The sequence below is a fragment of the Camellia sinensis genome, chromosome 7 (assembly GCF_055761805.1).
Source record: "Camellia sinensis isolate YWXY chromosome 7, ASM5576180v1, whole genome shotgun sequence".
Taxonomy (NCBI): domain Eukaryota; kingdom Viridiplantae; phylum Streptophyta; class Magnoliopsida; order Ericales; family Theaceae; genus Camellia; species Camellia sinensis.
In genome coordinates, this window is record NC_138967.1 from 148,348,328 (window position 1) to 148,359,832 (window position 11,505).

Consider the following 11,505-nt stretch of genomic DNA (forward strand, 5'->3'; position numbering starts at 1 on the left):
TCCAGTCATCCCTGAAGCACCAGGAGTTGTTCCTGCTGCACCAGCCGCACTGGTTTTACAGTCATTGTTGGGATTACTGAACAATCATGTAGCCCCACAACCAGCAGTTCACCCAACTTTAAGTTTGGATAGAGGTTCCTTGTTTGAGAGGTTTATAAAGAAAAAACCTCCAGAATTTCACGGAACAGTGGACCCTACGGAGGCGGAGGCGTGGGTACTAGAGAGGGAGAAAATATTTGATGTTCTTGGCTGTTCAGCAGACCAGAAGGTGGCCTTTGCAGCTTTTAGGTTCAAGGGTCAACAGAGCATTGGTGGCGCATAGTGAAGCGTCAATATGAGGGTAGAGAAACAGAGCTAGTGTGGAGCAAGTTTCTAGAATTGTTTAATGAGGAATAGTTCCCTAAAGCGGTGCGAAGGCAGAAGCATGTGGATTTTCTCAATTTGAAGCAAAATGACATGTCAGTGGCTCAGTATGAAGCCAAGTTTGTGGAGTTGTCCAGGTATGCCCCACATCAGGTGGCCATAGAGGAAAATAGAGTGATGTTGTTTGAGAATGGCTTGCAGTCAGAGATCTATGCGAAAGTAGCTATTTTTTAGATGAAGACATATTCTGCATTGGTAAGTAAGGCATTACTAGCTGAAAGGGAAGTAGAAAAGCAAAAGAGAGCTGAGGAACAAAAGGCTAAGGAACCACAAAACAAGTGACTTAGAGAGGAGAGAGAAGTAGAGCATCGTGGTGGTGGTAGCAATCCTAGCAAGAAGCCTTACACCCAAGGTCAGCGTAGCAATGGCTTGAGGTAGCAGAATCGAAGGATTCGTGATAGATGTGGTAGGTCACATTCTGTTGGGTATAATTGTGATGGCACAGCTCGAATATGCTTTAAGTGTGGCAAGCTTGGGCATCTCTCTGCACAATGCAGGTCTAAGGGACTGGGAGGTTAGTTAGTAGCACAGTCATTTCAGGGGCAAGGGCAGAGATGAACTTTTTATAGCGGTGGGTTTAACTAGAAGTAGAATAATGGCAAAAGTGGGACTACCCAAGGTCAAACATCAGGGAATGGGACTTAGGAAAAGAAGTCAGTGGCTATCCAAGGATGTGTTTATGCTCTCGCTAGAGAGGAGGCTGAGGTTGCTCCATCTATGGTGCAAGGTACACTCCTTATGTCATCTGTACCTGCCAGAGTTTTGATTGATTCAGGATCTACACATTCTTTTGTTGCACCTAAGCTTCTACATTGTTTGTCTATTCCTCGTGAGCCTTTGGATGCATGTATTGCTGTGTCTACTCCATTAGGAGAAACAGTAGTGTTAGGGGATGTTTGTAGATCTTGTGAGATAGAGTTAGATAGTAGAATTTTTCCAGGGAATTTGATTTCTTTAGAGATGAAGGATTTTGATGTGATTTTGGGAATGGATTGGTTACCGAAGCATCATGCCTATATTTATTGTTTTAGAAAGAGGGTAGTTGTTGCTATGCCGGGGCAACATGAGTTCTTCTTTCAGGGAGATGGGAAAGGGTCTTCTATTTGTTTTATTTCTTCCCTTCAAGCTAATTGAATGTTGAGAAAAGGGTGTCGTGGTTATTTAGCTTGTGTGGTGAGTACTGAACAACCAGAGTAGAGGTTAGAGGAGTTGCCTGTAGTGAGGGAATTTGTTGATGTTTTTCCAGAGGATCTACCTAGTCTTCCTCCAGACCGTGAGGTCAAATTTTCCATTAACTTGGTCCCCAATACAACACCTATCTCTAAAGAACCCTATAGAATGGCCCCGTTGGAGTTGAGGGAGTTACAAACTCAGTTGCAGGAGTTGCTAGACAAAGGTTTTATTAGGCCTAGTGTTTCACCTTGGGGAGCACCTGTGTTGTTTGTGAAGAAGAATGATGGGTCTATGAGATTGTGTATTGATTATAGGGAACTGAACAAAGTCACAGTGAAGAATAGGTATCCTTTGCCACGCATGGATGATCTATTTGACCAGTTGCAGGGAGCTCAAGTAGTCTCTAAAATTGACTTGAGGTCAGGCTATCACCAGTTGAAGGTAAGGGATGAGGATCTTCCTAAGACTGCTTTTAGAACCCGTTATGGGCATTATGAGTTCTTGGTGATGCCTTTTGGTCTCACAAATGCACCAGCCGCATTCATGGATTTAATGAACAGAGTATTTAAACCCCAACTTGATAAATTTGTGGTAGTGTTTATTGATGACATCCTAATTTATTCAAGGAGTAAGGAGGAGCATGAGCAGCATTTGAGGGTAGTACTGCAGATCCTTATGGAGAAAAGACTGTATGCAAAATTTAAGAAGTGTGAATTCTAGTTGAGCAATGTATCCTTTTTGGGTCATGTTGTGAGTAAAGATGGGGTATCTGTGGATAGCACCGAGGTGATAGCAATTGTTGATTGGCCACGACCTACATCTGTGACAGAGGTACGTAGCTTTCCAGGGCTTGCTGGGTATTACAGACGATTTGTGGAAGGATTCTCCCGTATTGCTTTGCCACTTACCATTCTCACCAGGAAAGGGGTAAAGTTTGAGTGGAATGATGATTGTGAGTGTAGTTTCCAAGAGTCTAAACAGAGATTGACATTAGCTCCAACCCTTGCCTTACCTACAAATGGAGGTGGTTTTGGGATTTATAATGATGCTTCACGACAGGGTTTAGGATGTGTGCTCATGCAGCATGGGAAGGTGATTGCTTATGCGTCACGACAGTTGAAAATGCATGAGAGAAACTATCCTACGCACGACTTAGAGTTAGCAGCAGTGATTTTCGCTCTTAAGATCTGGCGACATTATTTGTATAGAGAGTCATGTGAGATTTACACTGATCATAAGAGTTTGAAGTATATTTTCACACAAAAGGAACCAAATTTGAGGCAAAGAAGATGGCTTGAGTTACTAAAAGATTATGATGTGAATATTTTATATCATCAGGGGAAGGCAAATATGGTTGCAGATACCTTGAGTAGGAAGGTCGCAGTTGGAGATGTAGCTACTTTGTCTGTTGAGAGTTGTTTGGTGGAAGACATGAGACGTTTGAGGCTTGAGGTTGTTACACCTGGTAATAGGGCTTATTGTAGTCAATTGACAGTTTAGCCAACCTTGAGAGAACGGATTCGTTTAGCATAGGAGATTGACCCCCAGTGTGAGGGTATTAAAGGAGAGATGGCAGAGGGTAAGCATGTAGACTTTGTGATTAGTGATGATGGGTTGCTTAGATTCTATGGCTGAATTTGTGCTCCTGCTAGTGGTGATTTGAGGAAGGAGATTATGATGGAGGCACATAGTTCTAGTTACAGCATTCATCCTGGAAACACTTAGATGTATCGGGATCTTCATGAACATTTTTGGTGGAGTGCTATGAAGGGAGATATTGCAGAATTTGTGGCTCAGTGTATAGTGTGTCAACCGGTTAAGGTAGAACATCAGAAACCCGCGGGGAAACTACAACCCTTACCTATACCAAAGTGGAAGTGGGATCATGTTACCATGGACTTCGTGTGTAGATTACCTCATACTAGTAGTAATCACGATGCAGTTTGGGTAGTTGTGGATAGATTAACCAAGTCAGCACATTATATTGTAGCTCGAATGAACTATTCTCTAGCTCGATTTGCACAGTTGTATGTGAAGGAGATTGTTAGATTGCATGGTGCACCTGTGTCAATAGTGTCAGATCGGGACCCTCGCTTTGTGTCTAAGTTTTGCAGTGCGTTACAATCAGCTATAGGTACTCGGTTAAATTTTAGTTCAGCTTATCACCCTCAGACAGATGGGCAATCATAGAGGACTATTCAAACCCTTGAGGATATGTTGAGGGCTTGTGCTTTGGAGTGGAGAGGTAATTGGGATGATTATTTGCCGCTCATGGAGTTTGCCTATAATAATAGTTATCATTCTAGTTTGGGAGTAGCTCCTTGTGAGGCTTTGTATGGGAGGAAGTGTAGGTCTCCTTTCTGTTGGTATGAGGTTATTGAGAGGCAAATGTTGGGACCTGATTTGGTGGAGGATGCTACACGGAAAATTATCACCATCAGAGAGAGATTATTGACTGCTTAGAGTAGACAAAAAAGTAATGCTGATCATCGTAGAAGAGACTTAGAGTTTCATGTGGGGGATATGGTATTCTTGAAAGTATCACCATGGAAGGAAGTGATCAGGCTTGGAAAGAAAGGAATGTTGAGTCCTAGATACATTGGTCCATTTGTGGTATTGGAGAAGGTTGGTGAGGTTGCGTACCGTGTTGCTCTACCCCCTAGGCTGGCAGGAGTGCATAATGTGTTTCACGTGTCTATGCTGAGGAAATATGTGCACAGTCCGTCGAATGTGATAGATTATGAGCCGTTTCAGATTAGAGAGGATTTTTCGTATGAGGAGATACCTGCTCAGATTTTGGATTCAAAAGAGAAAAGGTTGCGTACAAAGGTCATTAAATTGGTTAAGGTACTGTGGCGTAATCATCTAGTTGTATAGGCGACTTGGGAACGCAAGGATGAGATGCACGAGAAGTACCCACATCTATTCTCATGATTTACTCAGGTTAGTTTTGAGGACGAAACTTTTCTTTTAGGATGGGAGAATGTGAGAACCTGAATATAAAAATTAAGTAAATAATATAATAATAATATTACAATCTCAAATATTTTGGTGGTGAATACTAAAGTGCAAATTAAATATTTGGAAGGTATTGTAATTAATTTTAAAACCTAAAATAAATATAGGATGAAAGTCTTTACTTTAGAGGCAAGATTTATTATATAAAAAAATAAATAAATAAATTTAAGTGCCAAATTAGTAAGCCTATTTTGATCTAATAATATTTGTATTTAATTTAAATTAATGGGGAGAGAAAATAAATTAAAACAAAAGATAATATTTTAGGGCCTTTTGTGTAGATACATATGTACCCTATGTTGCCTAACACAATATAAAAACGAAACAAAACCCTACCTTCTTATGTGAGTAAGCAGCAGCCGTGTGGAAGAATTAACAAGAGAGAAGAGAGGTAGAGAAACGAGAGAAGGAAAGAGACGACAAAGGAATTGTTGGGTTTGCAGGTGTGTTGTCACGACCCAAACCCGGCCCTATGGGTTTAGCACCATAACCGGCCAGTAATCCGAGAATTACCGAAGGCCTACTTAACAGTAATATAGTAAAACAGAGTACAGGGCCTGGCAGAAGCCAAAACAGTAAATAAATAATGTCCAACGAGCTGTGACAGTCTGTATGCAAAAAGACTTTTCATACATATATACAAGATCAATACAGAACCGTATGCACGATATGTACAATCATTCAAACTAGGGACTCGATCCCGGCATAACAGTACAGTAAACATTCAGTCTATACAAACAGTAAGACAGTACAGAAAGGGGAATTGTAAAACACCCCTAAGCCTTAACATAGCAGGCTCGGAACCTCGCAGTGAGGCACGGTAGTTGGCTTGACACAACTGGAGTAACCCTGACGCTCCTAGCCGCGGTTTGGTGCCTGTACACCTACATATATATATGAGCAGTGAGCTAAAGCCCAGTGAATAACATAGTGCGTAAAGGGGTTACGAATGAATGTCCTTATAGTACGAAAACAGTTCATTTAAATAGTATTTCAGTTGTTCAGTTAGTACAGTCGTATGTGGTACATCCATTAGCATAACAGTACAGTAAACAGTAGGTCTTAAAAGACCGAGCAGTAAGTGATGGCCATCAGTCAGTAACAGTAGTGGTTCCAACAAGGGAACTGACAGAGATCTCTGTAACAGTAACAGTAAGCAGTAGGTGCTAAGGATGCCACAATACAGTTCAAAATATATGACATACATTCATTCAGTTAACAGTAATCAGTTCAGAAAACAGTATAGTTCAGTTGTTCAGAAGATAATCATTTGTGAACATATCTTTACACAATCGTTACTCACAGAGTTTGGGCTACAATATGCTAGAGCGTGTCTCCCCAGTCGCCAACCCTACATAGTTAACAGATTGAACACACTAAGCTACACAGTTGGGAAAGATAATAACTTAATCCCTAATTTGCCTCGGTGTGTTCTACATCTATGTCCTCAACAAGATGCCTTAAATTAGGCCTAAGAATGCCTAGGATGGAAATGAGGATGCAAAGATGTGATCAGAAAACAGTTTTAGGATTTTCAGAAAAACAGAGTCCCGCTCGAGCTCAGGTTTCCCCGCTCGAGCAGACATGCAACAAAGGTACACGCTCGAGCGTCAAATCCCTCGCTCGAGCGTACTGTAAAAGTACTGGATGGGTGAAATCTCCGCTCGACGGACGCTTGACACCCGCTCGAGCTTGAGACACATGCCTCCGCTCGAGCGTCCAATCCTCCGCTCGAGCGGACTGTAAAACAGTGCAAGAGATACTGGATGCTCGGATTCCACGCTCGAGCGTCACTTTCCCCGCTCGAGCGGGAGTGCGAAATCTGGAAAACCCAGATTGCACCTCCAAGCTCAAACTCACATTCAAATGCATCAAAACCAATCCTCTTGGGCCCATTTTCTGGAAAACATTTGTAAACACATGGGATAACGTGGTTCAAAGCTCAATTTGAGAAATCAAAGCCCAAGGGTGTTTAATTCAAACTCAATTTCAAACCATTTTTCAAGAACAAGATGAACATGCAAACATGCATGAATTCAAACCAATTCAGAGCTTCAACTTGATGCTCTAAGGAGCCAATTGTTTCCAAAACATGATGAAATCATGGACTTAAACATAATTGTGAACATGCATGTAACATTTTGCCATGAAAACAACTCAAAACTCAACAATCCAAACATGCATGCATGAATTATGCTCTATATCAACATGTATGAACTAGAACATGACTTAGCTCTACAATTTAACATGGACCATGCAAGAATTAGCTCAAACACAAGAATGAGAAGATGAAATTCTACCTTAAGTCTTGTAGTTCAAGCCTAGAAGCTCAATTAGCAACCTATACTTCAATTCTTCAAGCAATTCTACAAATGAACTCAACTCTCTCACTCTCTCTCTCCCTCTAGGGTCGGCTAAGGCAAGGAATGAGCTGAGCAAATGTTTTGTAATGCATAAGAATGAGTCCTCAAAGTATTAAGTAAGCGACCCACTAGGATGGCAATTTGGCAATTAAGCCTAACTCTTTAATTAGCTTATTTTAATCTATTTTAATCATACCAAATCTATTTTCAGATAAATACACCATAAAATCACATTAATTACGATGATCATAAAACACTAATCGATTTCTGGTTCGGCCGTCGATAAGGCCTTCAATTAGCAGTTTAAACACTAAAATCTGAACAGATCAAATAAACAATCAACAGATAGAATGCAATTCAAACAGATGTACTCAATCAATTCAGTTTCAAATTTCAGTCAGTCAGTTCAGTATTTCATTCAGTTCGATTATCAGTCATAATCAGTTCAATTTGACGGTAATCAATGTTTATCGGTAAACAGTGGTGAGGGTTATTACATGTGTGTTTTCTTATTATTTATTGGTGGATTGGCTATGCTGTGAAGGAGTTAAAGAGAGAGGTATTAGTATTTAATAATGGATTTTCTTGTGTAAATGGGTTGCTGGGAATTTTTTGGTTGCAACGGTTGATGGAAATTCTTGATCCTAAAAAAACATAAACTTTAAATTTTGAGGAATCATATCAAACGAATGAATTTTGAACTGAAATTTTTACATTAGATCAATTACATATTGAATTGCATATCAGCATTTTTTCATAATTTTTGGGAGTCAAATTCCATATTAATTGAGGTATTAAAATCTGTCCAGGAAACCAGTACGAAACAGTAAATTTGGAAGTGTTGTTCTCTTTGGGTATAAATCCAAAAATTATCAAATTAGTGTCATTCGAACCGGTTACGAGTCTGGTTTCTTGCATTTTTGACCTCGCGTTGACTGCTCATGTATACTAAGAGAACCGTCAATTTCTTTAAAGTGCTGCAGAAAACAACTTGTTTGGATATAATAAGTTGTAGATAATTATTTTGACAAGAAAATCAATTGAAACCAATTGGGTTTGGAATTTAGGATATATTAGTTGATATCTGGAGGGTTTTAGAATTTTTCGAACAACGTGGAGTGGGTTTTTAATTTTCAACGTTAGCGAATAGATTGGAAAAACTTTGTTTTATCTTAAAGTCACTCTTAGTTAAGTTTCGATCGGAACCTATGTCTTGGGTGATTTTAGACCTTGAAGAACATGAACTTCGGTAATATTTAAGAGTAACTGTGAGTTGGGTTGAGCCGTGTTAGTGCGCTTTAGTTTGGGGCTACTTAGTTCTCATTCTTTAGTATTTTTAAATTAGTAGTGATGTGTAGTTTTCATATTGGTTCAGGGCACTAGTTGGAGTTTCATACTTTATTCGAGGATTATATTATATCGTTTTCAGGTGAGTAGTTTCATGCTACATATTTTTATAAATGTTCCCCAAACCTGAACTGTTGGAAAATTAAATTGTTGTTTCATGACTAAACTATTTTGATAAATTATTATATTATCAATTGAACCAAATTATTTCTGAAACATGTATGAACTTGGCATACTGTAAACTATTTGTTTTGGTCTCATGTTTATAATGATGAACGACCATGTTTGGCAAAACTGATGTGTATTGATTATTGGGACCATGTGGGTATTTAGTCTAGGGAAATTATTCCACTGTGTGTGGTGACTCTGGCCACTAGGGAACAGATCCCGAGTTTGGCCGTGATGACTCTAGTGCTCAACGATTGTAAGGAAAAGACCTGAAAAAAAAAACTAGGTGACCTTCAATTGGATCCTCTTTGAGAAAAGGCCCAGGTGCCACCCTAAGGATGACTCGTAGTTCGGTATTGGATCCAACAGGGCTTATAGCCTTGAGAACTGTGTGGAATATTACTTGTTATTTTCTTGGTACTCGGAAAATTATTGGTGTTCATGTTATAATCTATTTTAAGTGGAAATGTCATTTATCATGTTCTTGCGAGACATGAGTATTTTAAGTGTTGAACTATGTAACCTTCTTTTTGAAACAGATTGTATTTAACAAACTATATGCCAATCTAGTTTCTGTGATATATATCTTATTTTGGAATTGAACCATATTTTCAAAACTGTATTTACTATCCATGTTGCTACTCACTGAGCTATCAGCTGACTTAGTTGTTTACCATTTCCAGGTGTTAGAAGGACTTAGAGTGGACTCATGGCGTAGCGAGGACTCAATTGCATGGACCTCTAGGGCATTTATTTAATTTGTTTTAGGTTGCTTTGTCAAGTTTTGTGCATACATTGTGGTTGGATTTTATTTAGAATTATTTTATTTTGTGGGCGGTTTGTGTCCCATTAAGTATATATATATTTTTAGGAAGTTGGTTATGCCTTGTTTTTCACTTGTGGTATGTCACTGGATTGAGTGTTGATTTATTTATTTCTGGGCTATCATCACATTTATTCTTTATGGTTTTAGGTTCATGTTTAAGTTTACGTGTGCCCTGGGCTAAGTCCCTGTGGGCCACGGCCGGTCATTCCCGGATTTGGGGTGTGACAATTGTGGTATCAGAGCTGTAGTTATCGAGTTACATATCTTGCATTTCATCATTTAGACAAGGTCCAAGTCCCTATAGTCCTTAGTAGTGTTTTGTTAAGTTAGTTTTATTTAAGCTTGTGTTGAGCTTTTCTTAATTTCGTTTTGAAGGTTAAGAGATGGCACCAAGGAGAAGAAGTGTCAATGCTCTTGGAACTGATCAACCAGCCGCTAATCGTAGAGTTTCCCCTGTTCCTATACCCCCTACCGTACAACCTGTTGCTCCAATCGTCCTTGAAGCACCAGGAGTTGTTCCTGCTGCACCAGCCGCACTGGTTTTACAGTCATTGTTGGGATTACTGAACAATCATGTAGCCCCACAACCAGCAGTTCACCCAACTTTAAGTTTGGATAGAGGTTCCTTGTTTGAGAGGTTTATGAAGGAAAAACCTCCAGAATTTCACGGAACAGTGGACCCTATGGAGGCGGAGGCGTGGGTACTAGAGAGGGAGAAAATATTTGATGTTCTTGGCTGTTCAGCAGACCAGAAGGTGGCCTTTGCGGCTTTTAGGTTCAAGGGTCAAGCAGAGCATTAGTGGCGCATGGTGAAGCATCAATATGAGGGTAGAGAAACAGAGCTAGTGTGGAGCAAGTTTCTAGAATTGTTTAATGAGAAATACTTCCCTGAAGCAGCGTGAAGGCAAAAGCAAGTGGATTTTCTCAATTTGAAGCAAAATGACATGTCAGTGGCTCAGTATGAATCCAAGTTTGTGGAGTTGTCGAGGTATGCCCCACATCAGGTGGCCATAGAGGAAAATAGAGTGATGTTGTTTGAGAATGGCTTGCGGTCAGAGATATATGCAAAAGTAGCTGTTTTTGAGATGAAGACATATTTTGCATTGGTAAGCAAGGCATTACTAGCTAAAAGGAGAGTAGAAGAGGAAAAGAGAGCTGAGTTACAAAAGGCAAAGGAACCACAAAACAAGAGACTTAGAGAGGAGAGACAAGTAAAGCATCGTAGTGGTGGTAGCAATCGTAGCAAGAAGCCATACACCCAAGGTCAGGGCAGCAATGGCATGAGGCAGCAGAATCGGAGGATTTGTGATAGATGTGGTAGGTCACATTCTGTTGGGTATAATTGTGATGGCACAGCTCGAATATGCTTTAAGTGTGGCAAGCTTGGGCATCTCTTTGCACAATTTAGGTCTAAGGGACTGGGAGGTTAGTCAGTATCACAATCATTTTAGGGGCAAGGGTAGAGACGAACTTTTTATAGCAGTAGGTTTAACCAGAAGCAGAATAATGGAAAAAGTGGGACAACCCAAGGTCAGACACCCGGGAATGGGACTCAGGAAAAGAAGTTAGCGGCTACCCAAGGATGTGTTTTTGCTCTCCCTAGAGAGGAGGCTGAGGTTGCTCCATCTGTGGTGCAAGGTACACTCCTTTTATCATCTGTACCTGCCAGAGTTTTAATTGATTTAGGATCTACACATTCTTTTACTGCACCTAAGCTTCTACGTTGTTTGTCTATTTCTTGTGATCCTTTGGATGCATATATTGCTGTGTCTACTCCATTAGGAGAAACCGTAGTGTTAGGGGATGTTTGTAGATCTTGTGAGAAAGAGTTAGATGGTAGAATTTTTCCAGGGGATTCGATTTCTTTAGAAATGAAGGATTTTGATGTGATTTCGGAGATGTATTGGTTAACGAAGCATCATGCCTCTATTGATTGTTTGCAAAACTGATGTGTATTGATTATTGGGACCATGTGTGTATTTAGTCCAGGGAAATTATTCCACTGTGTGTGGTGACTCTGGCCACTAGGGAACAGATCCCGGGTTGGGCCGTGATGACTCTAGTGCTCAACGATTGTAAGGAAAAGACCTTAAAAAAAACTAGGTGACCTTCAATCGAATCGTCTTTGAGAAAAGGCCCAGGTGCCACCCTGAGGATGACTCTTAGTTCGGTATTGGATCCAACGGG

General features: G+C 40.2%; 1 protein-coding gene across 1 annotated transcript; it reads left to right on the top strand.

Moving 5' to 3' along the window:
• Positions 1–10,262: 10,262 nt before the first annotated feature.
• On the top strand, positions 10,263–11,267 carry LOC145796194 (uncharacterized). Its single transcript, XM_082881226.1, has 2 exons — positions 10,263–10,743; positions 10,849–11,267. Exons 1-2 carry the CDS (start codon positions 10,263–10,265, stop codon positions 11,265–11,267), a joined length of 900 nt encoding a protein of 299 aa, XP_082737352.1.
• Positions 11,268–11,505: the final 238 nt, after the last annotated feature.

Coding starts and splice junctions, on each gene's coding strand:
- LOC145796194 (XM_082881226.1), top strand. CDS start 10,263: ATGTCAGTGGCTCAGTATGAATCCAAGTTTGTGGAGTTGTCGAGGTAT. Junction 10,744..10,848: donor TAGGTCTAAGGGACTGGGAG/GTTAGTCAGTAT, acceptor GGACAACCCAAG/GTCAGACACCCGGGAATGGG.